Source organism: Rhinolophus ferrumequinum, chromosome 18, assembly GCF_004115265.2.
Source record: "Rhinolophus ferrumequinum isolate MPI-CBG mRhiFer1 chromosome 18, mRhiFer1_v1.p, whole genome shotgun sequence".
Lineage (NCBI taxonomy): Eukaryota > Metazoa > Chordata > Mammalia > Chiroptera > Rhinolophidae > Rhinolophus > Rhinolophus ferrumequinum.
The window spans coordinates 58,399,701-58,422,937 of NC_046301.1; the positions used below are offsets into that span (position 1 = coordinate 58,399,701).

At 56.1% G+C, this 23,237-nt stretch overlaps 2 protein-coding genes across 2 annotated transcripts; one reads left to right on the top strand and one right to left on the bottom strand.

Annotated features, from left to right (window-relative positions):
- Positions 1-5: 5 nt before the first annotated feature.
- LONP1 (lon peptidase 1, mitochondrial) lies at positions 6-20,571 on the top strand. The gene is made up of 18 exons (XM_033133829.1): positions 6-451; positions 3,315-3,403; positions 4,051-4,170; positions 6,188-6,419; positions 8,052-8,113; positions 8,639-8,768; positions 9,262-9,345; positions 10,084-10,304; positions 11,486-11,624; positions 12,327-12,505; positions 15,151-15,238; positions 15,608-15,730; positions 15,810-15,926; positions 17,382-17,522; positions 17,873-18,038; positions 18,687-18,904; positions 18,989-19,153; positions 20,209-20,571. The coding sequence occupies exons 1-18, from the start codon at positions 14-16 to the stop codon at positions 20,383-20,385; spliced, it is 2,889 nt and encodes a 962-aa protein (XP_032989720.1). The 5' UTR covers positions 6-13; the 3' UTR covers positions 20,386-20,571.
- Positions 20,572-20,679: 108 nt separating this feature from the next.
- Positions 20,680-22,522, bottom strand: RPL36 (ribosomal protein L36). The gene is made up of 4 exons (XM_033133838.1): positions 22,397-22,522; positions 22,123-22,217; positions 20,947-21,081; positions 20,680-20,814 (listed from the first exon to the last, which is right to left on the bottom strand). The coding sequence occupies exons 2-4, from the start codon at positions 22,213-22,215 to the stop codon at positions 20,725-20,727; spliced, it is 318 nt and encodes a 105-aa protein (XP_032989729.1). The 5' UTR covers positions 22,216-22,217; positions 22,397-22,522; the 3' UTR covers positions 20,680-20,724.
- Between the last annotated feature and the right edge of the window lie 715 nt (positions 22,523-23,237).

The window sequence follows — 23,237 nt, forward strand, 5'->3', positions numbered from 1 at the left end:
GGATGGCCCGGCCATGGCTGCGGGCACAGGCTACGTGCGACTGTGGGGCGCTGCGCGGTGTTGGGCGCTGCGGCGGCCGCTGCTGCCCGTCGCGGGGGGGCGGGTCCCGACTGCGGCCGGAGTGTGGTTGCCCAGAGGCAGGCGGACCTGCGACGCCTCTCCTCCTTGGGCCCTGTGGGGCCGTGGTCCCGCCGCCACGGGCCAGTGGCGGGGGCTTTGGGAGGCGAACAGCCGAGGCGGCGGCGGCGGCGCTGCATTCTCGGGCGGTGAGGATGCCTCCGAGGGCGGCGCGGAGGATGGTGCCGCAGGCCCTGGGGGCAGCGCGGGCGGTGGGGAAGGCCCCGTCGTAACGGCGCTGACGCCCATGACCATCCCGGACGTGTTCCCGTACCTGCCGCTCATCGCCGTCACCCGCAACCCGGTGTTCCCGCGCTTTATCAAAATTATCGAGGTAAAGAGAGCCCCCTCGGACTCTATCCCCACTTCTGCAAGCAACAAGTTGAACCAAGAGATCACTTAGCACCCTCATTCGTAGGAAGTTTTTCAGACACGAAGTTTCTCAGAGGCAGGCGTTCGAATCCATGTCTGCTCATTACTATCTTAGTGAATTTGGGCCACATTCCTCTCCCTTTAGGATCTCTTAAGGGGAGTTGAACCCAATGAGCTTAGGACTGTCCACTTAAGAGGCCTAATCATAGAAGTCCGGCTCTGAGAGGGACCAGAACAGTCTTGTGGCCCAGTTACTTTTTTGCAGGTAAATGTTGTGTAACCCTCTCTCCCTTCTGTTATGAGTCCCTTTAGGATCAGGATTCATTCCTTCCTTAAACTTCTTGACCCCTAACCATGTGCTAGGTTCAGTTCTAGGTGTTAGGGCTACAGCAGTGAACACCACAGACAAAAATTCCTGCCTTCGGAGCTCACAGTTGAGCAGGATGCAGGAGGCAATAAACAAGATTAGTGAGTAAAGTATGTGCTGGAAGGCAATAAGTGCTAGAGGGAATAATAGAGCAAGGAGTGGTACTGGAGACTGAGGAGAAAAGTGGGCGAGGTGGATGCCCCGGTGATTTTTTTCATTCAGCAGCGTTCTGAACCTGCCGTGTAGCAGGCACTGAGGATGCAACAGAGAAGTCAAACCATCCCTGTGCCTAAGGATCTTCCCTTCTAGTGGAAGAGGCAGGAAACCAGATCGTTTCAGAACAAGAGCCATAAAGGGAGGGTTGCCTGGGGGAACTAAGGTGATGTAATAGAGAGAAAGTAGCGTGAGTGCAAGGTACATGAGTTTTGAGAGTAGGAAGGACCCAAATGCTTCATTTCTTCCCCACCCCCTCTTTGTTTTTTGTTAAATGTGGAAACTGCAGTCTATGGAGAAGAAAGGTTATCTGTTAACTCTAAGCAAGGTCATACAATGAGTCAGCCTCTACATTCACCCTCCAGCCTCTCCCCCTCACACTCCAGTCTCTTCTAAATAAATCTCAGGAATCCCTTGGAAAGGGACAGGACAATACAGAGGGGCAGCAGCCAGCCAGTGGGGAGGGAACAAGGGACCCCTCCACCTCATCTCCCGCACTGCTGCTTGTGTATGTCTGAGCTATCTTTCCAGGGTCTTCCTTGATGTTGAGTAGTGGTTACTTGCAGACCTCAGAGCCAGATCCTCTGGCTAGCTTCACTGCCCCTGGCTTCTTAAACTTGGGCATGCTGTTCCTCTGGGCCTCCATTTTCTCATCTGTGAAATGGACGTACTAATAGTACTTCATTTCTTAGAGCTGTTGTGAGAGGTAAGTGAGGTCACGTGTAAAGAATTTGGAATGATGCCTCGTGCTTAGCATGCCTCAATAGTAAGTAGCTGCTGTGTCCTCTTTGGGGCACTTCTGATAGTTCTGAAGTGTGCTCTGGAGACCTTTTTCCCGTTCTTGACCCCATCCTCAGCAGTCCTTTCTATTCTCCGAGACCCCTGGGGCCAGGACTTCACCAAGTATGGTCCCCATAGCCCTGCAGAGTGGCAGATGTCCTTGTCCCCAGTACCCAAGCAGAGATACGATTCTTCTAAGAGATTCTGTCTGCCCACTCAGAGCTAGCCAGGAGCGTTAAACAAGTCACTGGCTAGCATGAGGTTGGCATGTGGTATCACTGTATTTCTGTTGCTATGATCTTGTAAAGAACGAAAAGGGATTCTGCCAAAGGGGAAGGATAGGTGCTCAGATACAGCAGTCAGCTGTTAGCACAGGAGAGATGGGGAAAACGTCTGCGGGATGTGATGAATGTTTCTGAACTTGTTAGCAGAGCTCCCTTTACTCTCAGTGTTGTAGTTGACACTGTCAGTGGCTAACTTGCCCCGTAGCTTCTCTCCTTCTCAGTGGCCTCTGAGTATAGACCAGTGGCTCTTCATTTTTCTTTGGTCATGTACCATCCTGACGGTTGTCGTGGACCTTTTCCTGGGGAAAAATACATCTACAGGGGTGAGAATTCCCGAACCAGAGGAGCCCCTGTTAGGGAGTGAGTTAAAACACTGGTTCTCAAAGCTTGGTGCCTGGACCAGAAGCGTCACCGGGGAGCTTGTTTGAAAAGCACATTCTCAGGCCCTCTTTAATCCTGCATCAAACTGCAGGGATGGGGTCCAGTGATCTGTTTTAACAAGTCCTCCAGGTAATTCTGATGCACACTAAAGTTTGAGGGCTGTTAAGTTTAATCAGAGTCTGGTCTGGGAATTAACTTAGGCTTGAAACAAATTAATTGGGCCCTAAAGACATCTGCACCAGCCCCATCAGCTGTTTCCTACGAGACATCATTAACTCTCTGCCTGCCATTGAAAGGACATCAAGTCAATGTGCTGTGATCCGAGGGGATGAATAGGGTAGCGATGTGATCAGGAAATACTTTCAGTGAAAACTGGAGGAAGTTCTCACCGGTGGGGTAGGCCACATTTGAATTATGCCCATTTAGTGTTGTCCTTCTGATGCTGATGAAATCAGAATGGTTTAGATTTTCAGGCCAAGACATTTTGCCCTGAAACAGCTCTTGAAATTGAATGTTAAATTAATTTCGAGATTCCGGCCATTCGTTTACTTTGCATTTTCTTTAGGAAGCTGGGGAACCAGTGAGGAGAACAGCTGGTCAACCCTGTCCCACTCCATTCTCCATTTTCCTGTCTTTTGTTTGTTTGTTTTTGATTCAGGGGTTCCTGAACGATGTCGGTTAGTGTCCCCGATCAGATTAGCATGTCCTCAGAGAATAATACAGAAAATGCTAGAGCTGCTGTCAAAATGTCAGCTAGAAAACCTGCCCTGCATTTCACTTTGGGGTCATTGTCATGCTAGGTTAAAAATAAGAAGTTGGTTGAGCTGCTAAGAAGGAAAGTCCGTCTTGCCCAGCCATATGCCGGCGTCTTTCTAAAGAGAGATGACACGTAAGTGTAATTTTTCCTTCACTCCTTTGCTGAAGTTGCCCTGGAGTGTAGCTTACCACCAGTCCTGCTCCGTAGAGTAGCCTGGACCTCTGACCCTTGACCTGAAAGCAAGCAAGCAAAGCTTACAGGGGACTAAGCCAAGAGCCGAGCATCCCTTTGTAGTCTGGGCGAAAAGCTCGGCTCGCAGCGCTGGGCTTCATGCATTGTCAATATGGGGGGATATTAACCTCAAGGACCCTTGGTGTTAAAACACATCCACCTGCACGGCTGCTTCAGCACAGAGCTAAGTGGGCAGTTACCATAGCTCCAGGTCCATCCACCTCGACTCCTGGTAGAAATAGTTCCACTTCCATCCTGAGCAGGCTCTGTAATGGGGGTATGGATTGGAATCAAAATTCCATCCAGGCCGGCTCATGACCAACTCTGCCAGGAGCTACTCATCTGTGTGCAGTTACCGCCAGCGGCCCTTAGCTAGCAGGTGCTTTACTGGACTCCGGAAGCCCTGGGGGAGCGAGGAGGTCGCTCTCAGTTTTCAGTCGAGGCCGGAAGGGGTGTTTCTCGTCTATCCCTCCATCCTCCCTCTTAGCCTGAGACGCCCTGTGGAATCAGCACCTATGCCGACGTTCCTTTGTGTCCGTTTCCCTTAGCAACGAGTCTGATGTGGTCGAGAGCCTGGACGAGGTCTACCACACGGGGACGTTTGTGCAGATCCACGAGATGCAGGACCTTGGGGACAAGCTGCGGATGATCGTCATGGGACACAGAAGGTGCAGGGCCTGAGCCTGTGGGACGGGGTGGGAAGAGTGTCCCCGAGTGCCCCCAGGTCCCAGCACCGACCTGCCCTTGTCGGTCAACCCTGCGGCCTGCTCACCGCAGTGACCCAGCCAAAGCTGGGGGCTGAGACGTGTCACCTCTGGAGCCCCCTTCTCAGAGTCCCCTTGTTAAAGTGGCAGTATGAGTGGTCACTGGAAAGCCGTTTCTTTAATGCATGTTCTTCAAAAAAGCATCACAAAAACAAAGTAGCAGGTTGCCTCGTGTCCCGTGTCTCAGTGTCGGCCGTTCACGGTCGGGCGTCCTCCTCATCCAGGTGCCCCTGTCTGCATCTGCTGCAGGCCATGCTGCCTTGTCACGCTTAGCAATTTGCGGTTTTTCGCTTGGACACATTTCCTTGTCAATCCGTGTAATTTTTATCTCTGATAAAAATTTGTGGACGGGCTGCATACAACATTCGTAAGCCCAGTTTAAGCCCTGGTACTGTCACGGTTAAGAAAGACCTGCAAGATCACCTTAGTGTTGATGCTCTCAGTGAAGAAACTAACTAACTTTTCAAATGTGTTCTAAGGAACATTGGTCTTCCAAGACGCTTGACAGGAGTCCTGTGACCAAATACACTTGAGAAACGTCAGCGTCACATGCCGTTAACATGTAGTGGAGATGTAGTAAATGTTCTGAAAAGCCCCTCTTCGAAGATGCTGGGTGGCGTTTGGTGAATCTAGAGTCTTCCATCCTTTTTTCTCATGGAGCCTTTTTCTTGGGTCAGCCAGAAAGCACCCCCAGAACACACTCAGGGGAAATGGCCTGTGCCGGGCCCCAATTGTGTGCACAGTCCTGGTGGCGGTACCCCTGTATTGAGCCCCCATGCCCCTTCATGTACTGTGTTTCGCCAAAAATAAGACCTACCCGGACCATCAGCTCCAATGCGTCTTTTGGAGCAGAAATTAATAAAAGACTCGATTTTATTTTACTGTAATACTGGGTCTTATATTAATTTTTGCTCCAAAAGATGCATTAGAGCTGATGGTCTGGCTAGGTCTTAGTTTTGGGGAAACATGGTACTCCCATTAGAGTTTTTTAGGGAAGAGGTGGCCCCTCTGTGTCCTGGAAGGACTCGGCCAGAGCGAACAGAATAAGATGGAACCAGAATTAATACAAACTGGTGGCAATTAACTGCCTACTGACCTACGAGGTGCCTTATCGCTTGAGTCCTGGGTCCTGAGGCCGAGCCAACTCGGGACTTACCGAGGCCCGATCTCCTTTTTTTCTCTGTGGAATTTGCTGATGGCAGCCAGGCACTGAGTCTGTATGCAGGGCGGCTGTCAGGCCCGCCCTCTGAGGAAGGCACCATTGTTACCTGTGTGACAGAGGAGAACCTGGAGGTGGAACATGTCATTTAACACCCAGGGCCTGGTATCCACTAGGCATTCAGGTGTGAGTGGAGAAACAGGCGAGGGGCCACCTCGGGGAGCACCCCCCACCCCCCAAGTGGGGAGACACCAGGGGCATGAGAACAGGTCACAAGTTGAATGTAGATGGTAGTGGGTGCTTCCGGGGGCAGGGAGGGAATGAAGATTGACAGGGTGGTGGGTGTGTGTGTGTGGTCCAGACTGGGCCTCTGAGGCAGTGCCCTGGAATTGAGACCTGAACGCCATGAAGGAGCAGCTGTGTGGTGAGCTCCAGGCTGAGGGAGGGGCAGGCAGAGTCCCAGAGATGGGCTCCGCCAAGCCGGCAGCCCGTGATGGGCCCGTTACCCCCGGCTTACCCATTAGTTCATGGAGGGCAGCAGGGCGTTGGTGTGGGAAATGGAATGGATAAGTTGGCTGGAGTCCAAGAGTGGAGGGGCGCACTGGGGTTCTGAGAAAGCAGCTTGTCTCCAGTTCCAGGGCCCCAGAGCCGCCCCTCCCAGGTGCCTGGGCCCAGGGGGACCCTTAGTTGTCAGCCTGGGAAAGGGGGGTAGGGCCCTTCCCAGCCTCAGCGGCTTCACTGCGGCCTTGCTCCCGGCTTCAGGATTCATATCAGCAGGCAGCTGGAGGTGGACCCAGAGGAAGCTGAGGCCGAGAACAAGCAGAAGCCCCGCCGGAAGCCGAAGCGGAGCAAGAAGGAGGCCGAGGAGGACGTGGGTGCTCGGCACCAGGTGGAGGTGGTGGTGGAGCCCGTCTCAGGCGCCCCTGGGGAGGTGCTCATGGTGGAGGTCGAGAACGTCGTCCACGAGGACTTCCAGGTCACAGAGGAAGTGAAGGTAAGTCAGCGCTGCCTCACTGGGCTCCCCCGAGCGAACTTCGCACTCGGGAAGGGTCTAGCCTGTCAAGGTACTCAAATTCCGGGGAGCACACATTTCCTCCCAAAAATCCTTGGGAGAAAGGATTAGAATCCTTGGAATGAGAAAGGTATTAGAAATCTGCGAGGAGCCTTAGCTGCTCTCGAAGGAGGCAGAGTTTGAATCTGGGTCCAGCCCCAGCCTGTGACAGGAACCTCCAGCCTTCCTTCAGACGGAGCCTGGGGGAGGGGAAGCAGGCACATTCACTGGCACCCAACCTATGGTCTGACAGGAGAGAAACAGCCTTCCGGTCACCTTGACCCCCCGACCTAGGCTTACCTGCCTTCCTCGTGGCGAGCCACCTGTTGAGGTGGTGGTGGGATTGTCTTTCCACTGGTTCTTTTAGTGCAGGTTCTAGTCAGGGTGACCTGCCTCCAGTGGGTGGGGACATAGCTGACAGCTTTGGTCTGACCCCGTGGTGCTGTGTTGAGAAGGATTCTGGGGCAGTGTCAGAGTTCAGTGGGGAGAGTGCTGTGATTGATTGCTGATGTGCGCCTCGAGTGCTGGAAGGGGCTTGGCTGCGTTGGCCACGGGCCATCCCCAGGGCCACACGGGCCCTTGAGAGCAGTGCTACCTGGGAAAACATTCCCTAGTGGTGGAAATACTCTGTGATTCTGTACCATTAGCCCCCTGTGGCTATTAAGCACTTGACCTATGGCTGGTGTGACTGAAGAACAGAATGTGGATCTAATTTTATTTAATTTTAACTCATTTAAATGTGAAGGGCTACTGGGGCCTAGTGGCTGCCGGACTGGGCAGCACAGCTTTGAGTTTCCTCTGAGAACCTTGCGGTGGGGGAAAGACAGACATACAGATGGTGCAATGAAAAGACTCAGGGTCTCGGCGAGAAAGCATGCTCACCCTTGTTCATGCGAGTGCCGTGGGCCTCTCGCTGGCCTGATCTGATTTCTTCTACAAAGACCAACTGAGGCAATTCAGGGACAATCCTGATAACTAGAGAGCAGGTGATTATACTGGCAAGCCCTGGCTGTTGCAGCCGCTCTCTGCGTGCCCACTGGTGCCCTCACTGGAGTATGATATTCTGGGAGCTGCAGCCTTCTGGAAACATGAGGTGCAGGTTGTTATGCCATAAACTGCCCGGTGGTCCTGCAAGGAGCACTGTGGCAGGGAGAGAAGGCAGGAAGGAGACATGTATCCATGGCGTCACAGTGGGGTGCCCACCTCTAAAGGGACCTGAGGTGAGGTTCCAGGAGGGCTGGACAGGCTGAGTCCTGCAGACTCACAGGCAGGTCCCAGACGAAGGAGACGCCACAGCCTGGGGATTTTACGGCTGAGGTTGAGAAGGAGGAGTTTTGGTTGTGAGGATAGTGGTTAAAATAAAGGAATAAGGACCCCTTCTCCCACCCAAGACAGCTCCTTCTAAAGTCAGCGGTGTAGAGATGGAATTGGTTTTACTTTTTGCACACTTGTGACGTGAATTTGGCCTCCGCTCCTGGACCTCCGGCTGTCCTTGGCCGGGGCCACGTGGGCAGGGCTGCCCAGGGCCACAGCCCTGCAGGCCCCGGGACCCACGGCAGCCTTCCCACTCGCTAGGCCCTCACTGCTGAGATCGTGAAGACCATCCGGGACATCATCGCCTTGAACCCTCTCTACAGGTTGGTCTCCTGCCCCCTCCCCTACCCCAGTGTGTGGCTGGCCATCCCTGAGGCCAGGCTGGGCGCTCTCTGTGGCAATGGGTCGGCAGGAACTTTTCTCTAGAGTGTCCTGGTAGAAGACTTGTGGGGGTGGGGGCAGGGATTCAAGGCCCAGAGCCTAGTTCTGTGTGGGTGGAGCCTCTTCCCTCCTAGCAGGGAGGCCCTGGGCGGGAGGGGGACCACGGCCTGGCCCTGGTTCTTTGCCTCCTTTCAGCCAGCAAGGGCCTGGATTTGGCCAGAAGCCTTCGTTGTCGTTAGCTGGGGTGGAGGGGGTGGAAATCTCCTGAGGGGTCCCCATGTGACTGCCCTAGGGGCGTTGCATCTGGGCACAGGGGCGTTAGTCTCGTGGCTCTAGGATGGGCGGCCCCACCGGCCCTGAAGCTGCTGAGGCCCACGTGCAGAGCAGGCTCTCAGTGCTGCTGGGGACAGGAGACTAAGGTCCAGTAGGAGTCCCTGCTCCCATGGCAACGGCCCCGTTTCTTCCAGAGAGTCTGTGCTACAGATGATGCAGGCGGGCCAGAGGGTGGTGGACAACCCCATCTACCTGAGCGACATGGGTGCCGCGCTGACTGGAGCCGAGTCCCATGAGCTGCAAGACGTCCTGGAGGAGACCAACGTGAGTGGCCTATCCGCATGCTCACTGTCTGGTCCCTCTCTGCCCGCGGGGCCGCCTCTCGGCCTGGCTGGTTCCTCAGCGCCATTTGGAGATGATTTCACATCAGCACATGTCCTTCAGTCCACGTCCAGCTCCTTCGTTCTGTTTTTGCTTGTTTTAATCCCTCGTTCTTTTTAACGGCTGCATAGTATTCCATCGGCTGGTGCCCATCATTCAGTGGGAGGTGTATTGGGTTGTCGCCAGTCTTGCTGTTACGGACAACACCTGTACAAACATCCTGGTCCACACTGCTCGTAGACCTGTAGAAGGTGTTTCCAGAACTGGGCTTGTTGGGATGGGGTGCGTGCCTCCTTTTGGTAAGGCATGCCATGCAGTTTGCCCCACTGTGCGCTCTCTCCCGCAGCAGCTCACAGAGTACCTGTCCTTCCACCCCCACCCCGCCAGATGGCTGCTGACTTCTGACCATCGTCTCACGTCTTCCTTTTCTTGGTAGATTCCCAAGCGGCTGTATAAGGCCCTCTCCCTCCTCAAGAAAGAGTTTGAGCTGAGCAAGCTGCAGCAGCGCCTGGGGCGGGAGGTAAGCTGGGTGGGGCAATTCTGATCCCAGAAGGCGCCTCTGCTCTGAGGGCTGTGTGCACTCGGCCTGTGAAACTGACTGGGTTAAAACTTACAACTCGCCCCAGTGGCAGAGCCCATCCTCTGTCGAGGGGGAGGATTTCTCTGAACTTCAGAGTCCTGGGGAAAATGCTCAAAATTGCGAAGCAGTCTGGGAAAGGTGGCAACACTGTTTTTCAAGACTAAAGCATTTGAGACTCGTTTTCCCAATTTTGGGCAAATCTGTGGACCACCTGGATTGTCAGTTGTTGTTTTTCAGAATTGACTCAATTTTTCACGTAGTTTTTATGACAAAAAAATTTTACATCACATTTATAATTGGAAGGCCTATAACGGTTGTCAGTACAAGCCAACTCTCAAAACAAATATAATGGAACACTGCAGGCAGGCACGGGTGCCAACCCAGGGTTGTGAGCCGTGTGCCGCGGCCTTGTCTGTCAGGGAAGTGGGGGACATGGCAGCGTCAGGCCGAGCTTCCCTCATTATCAGGATTGAAAAGTGAACTATTTATTATTGTTATTTATTGCGTGGTCCCAGCAAGGCCCATGCTTGGGGAGACTTTGGTTAAACATGGAAGGAATTGGAGGCTGCATGCACTGGATTCTGTTTTCTGAGTCCTGAGGAAGCAGCCCCTCCACAGACCCCGTTAGCCTGCGACACCTGTGTGCTCCCATCTGACGGCAGCTTCTCGGCCCTGCAGGTGGAGGAGAAAATCAAGCAGACACACCGCAAGTACCTCCTGCAAGAACAGCTGAAGATCATCAAGAAGGAGCTGGGCCTGGAGAAGGAAGACAAGGACGCCATCGAGGAGAAGTTCCGGGAGCGGCTGAAGGAGCTCGTGGTCCCCAAGCACGTCATGGATGTCGTGGATGAGGAGCTGAGCAAGCTGGGCCTGCTGGACAACCACTCGTCCGAGTTCAAGTGAGCTCCTGGGCGGCCGTGCTGCTCTCCGCAGTGCGTCTGGCCCTGGCGGGGTCTGGGATGCCGGCCCTGAAAGGCAGGAGAGCACAGGCCCTTGATGTTTTACACACTTGGCTCTGCCGGTCCTCTCATGTCGCCCTCATCTACACTTGGAGAAATCAGAGCTCGGAGGAGTTGAGTCAGTGACCAGGGCCTCTGAGCTACTGGATGGGGTCTGGGATTTTAACCTGGGGATGTCTGGCTCTAAGCCAGGACCAGGAGTCCCTGGAGCCATCCCCCGAGGCTGCCCTCCTCCCGGTGTCCGTCCCCTGGCCTCCCTCTTGCTGCTTTAAGAGTAGCCAGGAAGTGAGTGTGTTAACCCGTGGTCGGTGCACACAGGCTGTGAAACAGGATGGCTGCCCACGGTTTGCGCTGAGGGGCTCAGGGCCTGTGGGATTCTTCTGGTTCTGCCTGTGGTATCAAATGCCAGGGACCGGGCATTGCTCCGGGGCAGTTTGCATGATGGCCAGGTCCTGGGACAGCCCGTCTGAGGGCAGGGCCCGAGCTCCTGCTGACTCAGGGTGTCCGGGGCGGGCTGGGCTCTTTCCACAAGGTCCCTGGGAGACGCTGGCACTCCTGACACTGCAGACCTCCATTCCATAGACACCCTGACTTCGCTTTCTTTGGTAGCAGACGAGCTTTGTATGCTGCCGTTGGAAATGTCCGTAAATTTAGTGCCTAAAACCACACAGGCTAATCTTATACTGTCTCTTGTAAGGATCCTGGTGAGGGGCCTATCCTCTGTCTGGAGCAGGTGCCGACCCCGGTGCACAGCTCCCAGCCTGGGGGTCACTCTCCCCGCAGTGCTGACCTGCCACCCTCCAGGCCTCAATTTCCCCTCTTGCCTTGGATCAGGTTGTGTAGCCCCTGCCCCTTCCGTGATGTCGGACCCTGAGCGGTCCCCATGCTCGCTGTGTCTCTGGTCTGAGAAATAGGCCTAACACTTCCACCAGGAACCGTGCCAGTCCCCACGGTGGCCTGTGCCAGGACAGCTTTTCAAAGTGGTTCTAGCCTGTGTAGCCAAGGTGTGCTCGGCAGAGTTCACGCTGCGGGCACGGGGTGCCAGCCACGTAGATTAGCAACGGCGGGGGTTGGGGGACTGGCTGAGCCCTGCTGACCATCTCTGGTCTGTCCTGTGGCAGTGTCACCCGCAACTACCTGGACTGGCTGACGTCCATCCCATGGGGCAAGTACAGTGACGAGAACCTGGACCTGGCCCGGGCCCAGGCGGTGCTGGAGGAGGACCACTATGGGATGGAGGATGTGAAGAAGCGCATCCTGGTGAGGCCGCCTGCATCCCCTCCTGCGGGCCCTGGGTCCTGGGCACTGGAGCGGAGAGGCAGGGTCTGTCATGGTCTGGATTTGCATATGGGTGGTGGCTCTCTCGGTCTGGGCCCAGGAAGACCCCGTGCTGTGGGGCAGACCCAGAGGAGCCGCCTGGTGAATTTAAGGGTCTGGGGGTACAGAAGGGGCTTGGCGAAAGCAAGCCTGGTGGAGGTTAGCAAGAAGGTAAGGGCTGGACGGCCCCCCAGAGGGACTGCGTTGGAGTGAGCCTGCCCTGCTGCAGGAGGCTCATGGATTTATGAGGAGGGGAAAAGTAGTGCTTGAGACGGGAGAAAGCAGGGCCTGACTGAGGGCGGGTGGACTGTGGCCAGATCAGAGGCAAGAAGGCCAATGTGACTAAGGGGCTTGTTAGGTGTGGGAGCTGCCCTCAGGGCCTGTGCTGTGGTCACCCACAGTCAGCCGTCAGTCACCATGTTCTCCTGGCACCTACTTGTCCCATTGGTGCCACAGGCGGTCTCTCCTTGTGGCAAAAGACACCTCCAGTCAGCTTGGCCCCTCCGGGACAGGACTTGTCCCTTCTTGCAGCCTCCAGACACCTGGAAGGTGCGAGAAGGTGATCAGGCTTATATCAGGCACAGCCCTTGCTCTGCGCAAGGCGGCGAGTGACTGAGTCTCACGGGAACCCACCTCTGCCCGCAGGAGTTCATTGCTGTCAGCCAGCTCCGAGGCTCCACCCAGGGCAAGATCCTCTGCTTCTACGGCCCCCCTGGCGTGGGCAAGACCAGCATTGCCCGCTCCATCGCCCGCGCCCTGAATCGCGAGTACTTCCGCTTCAGCGTTGGGGGCATGACTGACGTGGCCGAGATCAAGGGGCACAGGTAAGCCCGGCCTCTCCCGGACTGGCTCGCCCCAGCCTGTCAGGCCTTGTCCCTCCAGAGTCTGCGTCTTCTGCCTTTGCTTGAGTGATTTCAGTGACGAGTAGTAAACTCCACTCCCACTGGAGTAAGTAACTGACAGGATTGATCTGATCAGGCCTGGCTGAATCCAGGCGCTCAGACAGTTGGATCAAAACCTCGACCTCTGAGGCAGTCTTTGTGACAGGGAGTCCATTGTCATTCCTTAATACTGGCATTTTGGAATAAACCTGCTTTTTCTAAACCAAAAAAAAACACCTCGACCTCTTTGGAGGGCCTGTGAGCAGATGGCCCCCAGTAGTTGTAGCTTATGTCCCAGCATCAGCTGCCCCAACACTCTGGCCAGAGGCCTGGGCCCTCTGACCAAGGACTGAGGACTAGAGTGAGGGGCAAAATGGTCTCCCAGTGAGAACGGGGCAGCTCGTACCAGTGAGGCTGGGCTGGTATTGGTATCCTCGGTGCCCCGGGTCTTAAAGCCATCTGGTCCCGTGCCTGGTGCCCTCACATGGGATGTTGTGTTCTGGGGCTTCCTGCCACACTGGCCTCCACAGAAGGTGGTTCTCTGAAAAGCCTCAGTGAGACGCAAATGTAGCAGATACACAAATGTCTGTTCCCACTTGGCCACCGGGTCCAAAGGAGGGTGGCGAGGTGGAGTGGTGAGAAGGTGGCTCTGGCCTAGGTGCTTCTGCCTCGTGACTGAAGACACGTGATCTGCATGGACCACCCACAGGATTTCCTGGCCTCCCTGGTACTTGGCCACATGACCCTCCACCTGCCCCCAAAGCCCTGGCATACTGCAGTATTCAGGGAAGATTTGAGTCCATGTTAAAAATTATATTTCTGGCGTCTCTACAAACATGGACAATTCTGCTGCCTGGTGGGCAGGGCGAGAGCTCGTCTGGCTCAGAGCCTGGTGTGAGCTCCAGGACAGGTCAGGAAGGGACAGGGCCTGCACAGCATTGGGTGCGGGGTCTCGGGGAGGCCTCCAGGCTGGGACAGTGAAAGGCTGGCGGGCTGCAGGGAGCTACCTGGAAGATTGGGAGGGTCTTGGCTCAGCGCTGGCCTCTGATGTGGGGGAGCAGGAGGATGAAGCCTGGAGAGGGGCAGAAGGGAAGGCAGGGGGGCCCTGGTGGCCCCGGTGCCCCATGTGGGCATTGCCCAGCAGCTGTGGGCAGGGACCACTCCCTGGGCTGAGGAAAGGCCTTGGCTGAGTTTCTGAACAAGAACAGGTTGTTTATGATGTTGGGGTGTCATTGGGGCCCGGAAGGACGGGGCAGGAAGGCACTCTGTGCTGACGTTGGTCCGGGATTCTGACAAGGACGAGGACATGGAACTGTCCTGTTATCATAGATAAAGGCCAAGGTCTGTGCCCACAGCCCCCAGGCCCCCCTTCCTGCGGGTAAATCCCCACTCCTCCCTGCAGCCCGCGAGGCCCTGCCCCATCCTCTCCCTGTCGTCTTCTCCTCCCTCTCTCCCCCTCACGCACTCTCCAGCCACATGGGCCTGCTTGCTGTTCCTGCCCCAGGGCCTTTGCACAGGCTGTTCACCCGATCTAGAAAACCCTCTTTCTCCAAATATCCACACAGCTTGCCCCCTTACCTCCTTTGCTCAGGGTCTCTCCCTAAGACATTCCTCACCTTAAAATACTGCCACATCCCAAGTGGCATTCCAGATCCCTCATCCCTGCTTTTTTCTTCTTCATACCGTGTTTCCCCAAAAATAAGACCTAGCTGGACCATCAGCTCTAATGCGTCTTTTGGAGCAAAAATTAATATAAGACCTGGTCTTATTTTACTATAGTATAAGACCAGGTATTATAGTATAGTTATAATATAACATAAATAATGTAATGTATATAACATAACAAATATATATAAATATAACACAATGTGATACAATACTATACATATACTATATATAATATAAAATGTAAATATATAATATAAAATATAATTATAGCATATAATATCAGATCTTATGTTAATGTTTGCTCCAAAAGACGCATTAGAGCTGATGGTCCAGCTAAGCCCTGTTTCCTCCGCTACCTGATGTGTGGTCTGTCTGCCCCGCTGGGCCTCAGTTCACACGCATAGGACTCCTATCCGGTCTGCTCCCTGTGAATGGCAGGCATGTGCAGCCGAGCTCAGGCAGAACGTGCGGGTTGTCGGGAAGCAGTCTTAACACGGTGCCATCTGGGCTCAGGCCCTGCCCAGTGACGCCCAGGCCTGGCGGGCCCTGCCTGCTGTCCTTCAGTGAGACCTGGACGTGGGGATGCTCCTCGTGCAAGTGCCTGGCTGCCCCCGGCCCCTCTTGTTTCGTTGCGTTTCATTGTTTGGCTATGAGGTGCCCACTGCGGGGACAGGTCTGAGTGAGACCTGGCTGTGAATCTGTGTCCCCTGCCCTGAATCTGAGCTGCGGGAGGATGTTGGGGTGACTGGCGTGGACGGCAGCCACCCGTGTTTTTCCAGCATTGTGTATTTCCCTGTTGCCTCTTCCGGGGTGTCCCGGAGGATGTACGGCACACAGGTCCTGGCGCTTCAGGAGTTGGGTGTGGTGTGGCCAGCCCCGGTGGGTGAGGCCCCTTTGCCCAGCTGTGCCCTCTCCCACAGGCGGACATACGTGGGCGCCATGCCGGGAAAGATTATTCAGTGCCTGAAGAAGACCAAGACGGAGAACCCCCTGATTCTGATAGATGAGGTGTGTGCGGCTGAGCTCGGCTGGGCTCCCCCAAGGGGGCCGTCCTAGCCCAGAGCTCGGGGCAGCCCCACCAGGCAGATGACTCAAGACAAAACCCGTGGCCCCTGTGGTGTCAGTGGTCCCTGAGTCACCATGGGTGGTGGCCTCTCTGCAGCCAGGCCATCGCATGACACTGGCCCCCCTCCTGCCCCAGATGACCCCACTTTTCCCCCATAGCCACGGCCCTCTGGTTCCTGCTCAGGGCTTCAGCTCCTGCCCCTGGTGCTGTCGGGGTCTGGGCCCACCTGGTCCCCCCACCTGAGTGTCTGGTGAGCAGGTTCAGGAGCAGGACAAGGTACCAACGCCACCCACCTTGTGCTGCCCCTCCAGGTGGACAAGATTGGCCGGGGTTACCAGGGGGACCCCTCATCGGCACTGCTTGAGCTGCTGGACCCTGAGCAGAACGCCAACTTCCTGGACCACTACCTGGATGTGCCTGTGGACTTGTCCAAGGTGCGCGTCCCGCCCGGGGCTGGGTCTAGAGGGGAGGCAGGACGAGCAGTCCTGCAGCACCCCTACGCCTCTCCCACAGGTGCTGTTCATCTGCACGGCCAACGTCACTGAGACCATCCCAGAGCCGCTGAGGGACCGCATGGAGATGATCAATGTGTCGGGCTACGTGGCCCAGGAGAAGCTCGCCATTGCAGAGGTGAGGCCAGCCCTCCACCCTCCACAGCTGTCTGAGCCCTGGGGAGGGGTGCCCCACTGCGTGCCGGGCACTTAACCAGAGCTGGGGGTGCCGTCCGTGGTGACTGTTGTCAGTTCCCGTTCTGGGAGGGGAGACAGGATAAATACAGGCTCTGCCATGTGGTGGCATGCGACGTGTCACCGAGATACGTCTAGACCAATTGTAAACTGTGTACCATCACACCAGCCAGTTGTCCTGCTGGGGGTTCTGCAATTCAGTTAGGTTGTGATACTACCCAGGGTTAGTGGGGGACCTCATCAGGTTCAGGGCTGATCGTGTGGGACTCCCTGACTTTAGACACCACTCAGAAGGCCTGGGCCTCTCTTCCTCCGACCGACCGGCGATAAATCGGGGTTCCCACCACCCCCTCCTTGGGTTTGATAATTGATTAGAACAGCTCACAGAATTCAGGAAAACCGTTTACTTACTGTTACTGGTTTAATTACAAAGGCTACAATTTGGGAACAGTCCGAGATACACAGGGCGAGGGACAGGGAAGGGGTGCAGAGGGGAGGCTTGTATTTCCAACGTGGGGGGTTTCTTTCTGGAAAAGGGTTGAGTGCATTTATCCCCCTCGAGCGCCTTGCAGCCCTGAGTTGGGTGCTGGGTGCCAGCCCTTGGGGCGGGCCCTGGGGGGCTCCGGAGGAGCTCGTGGCTGAGGTGATGACAGGGCTGCCGGGACTGCCCACCACATCCTCCATCCATGGTCAGCGACTCTACTGGATAAAGGAGGGGCTGACTTGGGGGGTGGTGGGGGCTTCCCTCAAACCCCTGAAGGGTTGACAGGAGGAACACAAGGACTCCTGGGGGCTCCAGGGCTGACCCCCGTGTCACTTGGCTCTGTCCGGTGACTGCTGTACGGCAGGAGTTGTGCTGGGCTGTGGGTGCCCATGAAGCCTCTGCCTGCTCCGTTTGCTCAAGGCAGCGGCCACATAACCTGGCCCATGGGCCCTCAGTCTATGTGGGGTGATCGCAGGGGTCAGGGAGGCCTTCCTGGAGGAAGTGATATCTATTATGACATCTGGAGGGAGGCCAGGAATGTGGACAGAAGGTGCAGCAACAGAGGTGGCAGGCTGGACGTCTATAGGCTGCGGGCCCACCGTTTACGGGGTCCTGACACTCGCTGGGTGCTGGCTGGACACTGCCTCAGTGGCTTCTCACCCTTCTGGTGACTTAGGTTTCGCCTCCTGGAGTAGCCTGCGTGGGCACACTGTGTGTGTTAGATGACCCCAATTCCCCCAGGGACCAAAGCTCCATGAGGGCAGGCCCTGGTCCACCTGGGGGCTCTTCACCAGCCAGGGATCTTTGGCTGGGTGGTGGTGGCACCTCATTGGTTCTGAGGCCTAGGTGGGGGTGGGGCAATTCCGGGAATCCCTGGCATCCCGGGAAGGTCCTGAGGGCATGCTCTCCTCCCAGCGGTACCTGGTGCCTCAGGCCCGTGCCCTGTGTGGCCTGGATGAGAGCAAGGCCAAGCTGTCGTCGGACGTGCTCACCGTTCTTATCAAGCAGTACTGCCGGGAAAGCGGCGTGCGCAACCTGCAGAAGCAGGTGGAGAAGGTGAGCTGGAAGGCAGGGGGTCCAGACGCAGGACAGGTGCTGTCTGATCTCGCTCATGTGGTCCCGAGAGTCAGGCTCAGAGAGACAGGAAGTGGATGGGGTGGGTGGGGGGTGTTTAGTGGGGACAGTGTCAGTTGGGGGAGAAGCAAAAGTTCTGGAGATGACGGTGGGGATGGCTGCACAATGACGTGAATGTACTTAATGCCACTGAGCTGTGTACTTACAAATGATTGTGATGGTGTATTTTTTATGTTGGACATTTTACAGAATTAAAAAACATTAAAGCAGAAAGAACAGGCGAGGTGGTGAGCCAGGGCTCACCCCCCCTCACCCCGCTGCGCCCCCCACAGGTCTTACGGAAGTCTGCCTACAAGATTGTCAGCGGTGAGGCGGAGTCGGTGGAGGTGACACCCGAGAACCTGCAGGACTTCGTGGGGAAGCCAGTGTTCACTGTGGAGCGCATGTACGACGTGACGCCACCCGGCGTGGTCATGGGGCTGGCCTGGACCGCCATGGGTGAGTATGGCCTGTCCCTAATGCCCCTGAGCAGTTAGCGGCTCGTGCTCTGAATGCCCCTCTGCTGCCTGGTGGCACAGCAGGGCTGGAGGGGAGGTGGGACCACAAGGTGGCAGGCGCAGTCCAGCTTGATTTGGGGGATGCTTTGACAGGTTCGCCACCTTGGGCGAGTGCCTCACAGCATGAGCTCCTAGGGACCACCCAGCAGGGGAGGGGGCTAGAGGGGGATTTCCGTGTCCAAGTGACGTAGCCCATGGTTCGGGGCCTTTTATAGCCCAGGGGTTATCCTGTCAGTGGGCAGCAGGGTTCGGTGCAGTTTTACAGGGTACGTCAAGGACGCAGGCTCTGGGTGGCAAGTCGGCTTATTTGGGCTGTATTCAAAGCCGTTGCCTAAGAATTGGTCCAGCACTGGCAGGCTGTGGGGGTACACGACGTGGGGCGAATGCACAGCGGCTGTCTTTGGGTCCCTCAGCCAGCTGTGGGGAGCTTGTGGGGGGATACGGGAAGGATGAGAGGGCCCTCAGTGGGGAGAGCCGGGGGAAGAGTGGGACAGAGGGGGACATCCCTGAGGAGGCCCAGCTGTGACGGACGGGGTAGCCGTCTTAGGAACCTGAACTGTCCCAAGGCTCACACGCTGGCCTCTTCCAGGAGGCTCCACACTGTTTGTCGAGACGTCCCCAAGGCGGCCCCTGGAGAAGGACAGCAAGGGGGACAAGGACGGGAGCCTGGAGGTGACGGGCCAGCTGGGGGAGGTGATGAAGGAGAGTGCCCGCATCGCGTACACCTTTGCCAGGGCCTTTCTGATGCAGCACGATCCCAGCAACCAGTACCTGGTGACCTCACACATCCACCTGCACGTGCCTGAGGTGAGGCCCAACTGTGCCCGGGCAGTGCCAGGCCCGCCCCCTGCGCATGGTGCCTGCCCACCACCCACCTGCCTCTCCCTCCAGGGTGCCACCCCGAAGGACGGCCCAAGCGCCGGCTGCACCATCGTCACGGCCCTCCTCTCGCTGGCCATGGACCGGTCAGTGCGGCAGAACCTGGCCATGACGGGCGAGGTCTCCCTCACGGGCAAGATCCTGCCCGTGGGCGGCATCAAGGAGAAGACAATCGCAGTGAGTGCTGTGCCCCTACCGGTGCTCCCTGCCCAGTGCCCACACTGCCAGCTGTGGGAAAGATCAGTCATCATTCACATCAGACAAGGGTGATGGCCCATTTTACAGATGAGTGGGCATGGGATTGGGACCCAGGCTTAGCTGGCCTGCAGCCCTGTTGAGCTGACTGTCCCAGCCACACCTCCAGTGGCTCTCAGCATTTTCAAGACTTTGGAGAATATTCTAGATCTCTCCAGAGAGCCCCCATCTGACTCAAGGGTTCCTCATTGCCCACTTGGCCTGGCACCGAGAACATGGATACAGAGAAAAAGCTGGAGAGGCTGGCCTCAGGGTGCTGTGTAGGTCGGAGGGCTGTGGTAGAGGGGAAGTCTGCCCTGGGCAGGCTCTTTGACTGTTGGGGTTGCCTGCCATGTCCAGCTCCTGCCAGAGCCCCACTATATCCTGAGCCCCCATTGTCCACCCTTAGCACCTCCTCATCCCCTAAAGCAGTCAGCCTCCAGGGACCTCAGTCCTATGGTAGGACAGCCTCAGGCAGGGGTTCTTTCCTTGCCTGCAGAGTGGGAACTATTGTCCACCAAGGGGGGGGGGGGAGTCTAGTTGGGACTGGGCCTCCTGTGAAGACAAGGGCTTCCACCGATAGGGAGGGAGGTAGGAACCCCAGAGAGGTGTGAGTGGAGTGACAGGACTTGACTAGGGTGCCCTCTGGCTGCTGCATGGATTGGGCAGGATAGTTAAGGCTGGAAAAAATTTAGTGATAGCTACATTTTCAAACTGTTTTTCTTCAGCTGCCATTCATTGCATTTTTAGGTGCCAAACTTCACAGGTAAAGCAGTAGGTGCTGATTCATCCAGACACGGGGGGCAGGGAGTGGTGGGCTAAGGGAGCAGCAGCCAGTGCTATTCCCCTGGGCCCCAGTGGCGTCATCTGTAACACAGGGCCTGTGGCAGTCTGGCTCAGGGCCACTGTGAACAGGGTGCCCACTATGCCCTCACCTCGTGGGGCAGTGGGCTTCTGCAGCCGTCCTGTCCCCACTGACCTGTGGTCCCACCTCCCAGGCCAAGCGTGCCGGAGTGACGTGCATTGTCCTGCCAGCTGAGAACAAGAAGGACTTCTACGACCTGGCCGCCTTCATCACCGAGGGCCTGGAGGTCCACTTCGTGGAGCACTACCGGGAGATCTTCGACATTGCCTTCCCAGAGGAGCAGGCGGAGGCCCTGGCCGTGGAGCGGTGACGGGGACCGAGGCACTGCCACTGCCCACAGGCCCCGCCTCAGCTGAAACTGCACTGGGGGGCTCCGGGCAGCCCCACCACCAGGAGGCTCAGCTAGCAGCCTGGAGCCCAGGGACCTCAAGAACAGCTTAATCATGGAGGCTGCGCATATGAACTACTTAATTATGATTAAACACCATTTCCAGTACTGCCTGTCTGGTGCTGCTTTCTGTGACCACCACTGTGCTCCTCACCACGGGTCTCAAGCAGATGATGGACCAGATGTCACCCCTCCTCCTAATGCCACCACAGGAACCAAGTTTCCGAAAAGCTTTTATTACACACACACACGGGATGGGGCTCAGTCCTTCTTGGCTGCCGCCTTCCTCATGGCTGCAAGGACGTTGCTCAGCTCCTCTCGCTTCCTCTTGGCTCGGATGTGTGTCCCCACCTGCAGGCAAGGAGACCATCAGCCTAGATCCCCACACCACCCTCCCTCTTGGCACAGATGTATTATCCCCCCACCTGCCTGGCAAGGAGGCCATCAGCCTGGGCCCCCACCTCACCCCGACAGACCACCTACCCTTTTCTTGATGAACTTCAGGGCCCGCTTGTCCTTAGAGACCTTGAGCAGCTCCATGGCACGCCGCTCATAGGGGGCAAAACCGCACACCTCTCGGATCATGTCCCGCACGAACTTGGTGTGTTTGGTGAGGCGCTGGGGGGTAAAGGGAGGCCATCAGAAGGGGATGCTCCAAGGCCAGACCACATGGGGTCACATCTGGAAACTCAGCTGGAGTGTTGTGACTGGTGAAATGGAAGCACCAGTCCTCCTCCCCCAACCCCCGTGTCATCAACATAGCATGTCATGCCTGGCCCTTTGCACAGGCTGTTCCCGGGGCCTGGAATCCCCTCCCACTGGACACAGGCTGCCACCATGGAGTCGGGGCTACTTAAATGAAGTGTGGACAAAAAAGGCTGCTGTAATGAATCGTTCCTAACTGGGCAGGTCGTGGGGGGTAGTCACGCCCTAGGCCTAGAACTTCTTTGGTGAAAAATTAAGCCAGCCTTGTCCATGGTTCTTGTGCATTTCGGTTAGCACACCTTTGAAATGCCAGGAATAATATCCTCCCAAGGTGTGACCATCCCTGAAAACACACATAATCTTAACAATCTTGTCAACCAACCCCCAGCTTGCTTCCTTAAATTCCCTCAATTTCAAACACATAGAAGAAACTGCAAACTTAATCTCTGGAAGCATTTTAGATTTTGCTTCCCGGCAATTGTCAGGCTGGATCAAATAAAGTCTTGTACAATTTGTACGTTTCTTAAGTAGACAGGAGCCTATAAAACCAGACCGGCTGAAATTCCTCAACCTGACACTCAGCATAAGCTTTCCCTTTACGTTGCAACCTCAGCCAAACTCCTGTTCTACCGCGCAAAGTCGTGCTCGTATGTCGAAACCTGCTCCTACACCGGGCCCGCAAACTCGCTCCGCCCGCCCCAGCTTCCATCCCACGGCAGGTGGAGCTACGTGCGTGGCCCAGGTGGGCGTTCGCCGGGCAGGCGTGTTAAGATGTTTGCTCCTGGCAGCCCGACATCCCCTCGCTCAGCCCTTGCAGGGTTCCCCACTGCCCGCGAGCCTCGACGCCCCGCCTGCGCTCCACCGCGCTCTTCGTAGCCTGAAGCCTGTGCCCCGGCCGGAAGGCCCTTCCCACATCCTTCCAAGAGGCCCCCGAGCGCGCGCCCCAGAACTTACCCCGCGGCGGCGGCTGTGCCTCGGCTTGCTGACGTTCTTCGTCACCTTGTGGCCCTTGTTGAGGCCCACGGCCATGGGGTAGCGCAGAGCCATGGCTGTGGACAGGGGCGGGGAGAAGGGATGGAGGTGAGTCCCGGTTCGGCTACGGCCGCCCGGAATCCCGCACCCTGGTTCCCCCGGGGTCGCTCGCTGCAACCAGCCATCCCCCCGAGCCGCACTGGGACGCCGAGGGCCAGGATGGAAGCGGATGCTACCCGCGCGGGTACCAACTAACCTGCTGCTCCTCGATGGCTGCCGCGGCTGAAGGGCCGACACCGCACGGAACTCTGGGATATCTATTCCCCGCGGGATGCACGGGCCAGACAGGCAGGAACGCCGCGGGCTCCCCCTCGCGGCTGGAGGCTTCCCTGTCGTTTCCCTGAGCATGCGCGTTTACTCCAGCGGGTCCTAGGAAGGAATCGACTTGATGGGCGTGCCTGTGGCTGCGGTGTCCCCTATACCGGTTGGTTGAAAGTTCGAATCCCACCTCTGCCGATTGTTGTCTAACTGGCTGACCCTACAATTGTCAGAGGACACCTCCCAATACCTAAATTTCTCCATTTATAGAATGAGGACAATAATAGGACATATTCCAAACTGTTTGAACAAGATATACTGGTACCTGGCACAAAATAAAACTTCCATAAACGGAGGTATTGGTTTCATTCTGTAAGAGGCCAAGCTCTGGGCTAGGGCTGAGGAAGACGATGTAGTATAGTGCCCACTGTGTGACACCTAATATAATTTGATATAATTTTGGGGGTTGCAGAGATGGGAAGTGTGATGGGAACAAAAAAAATTTTTTCTGGTCTTTAATTTTCAAACCTATTTATCTCAATGAGATGGTCTTAATTTGGAGTTAGTCCTTCTAACACCTGCTCATCTTAGAGCCTTGAGCAGCCAACAGTAGCTAGCATTTTATAACATTGTATTCATTTTACAGTTTTTATCTTTACAGTTGCCTTTTCTTTATGCAAGCACCTCTAGTTTTCCCTTTTAGGGAAAGTGTCAATTTTCAACTCATTGATGTAAATGTCAGTGAGGTGCACAGATAGCCCACATTTTGCCTTAAAGAG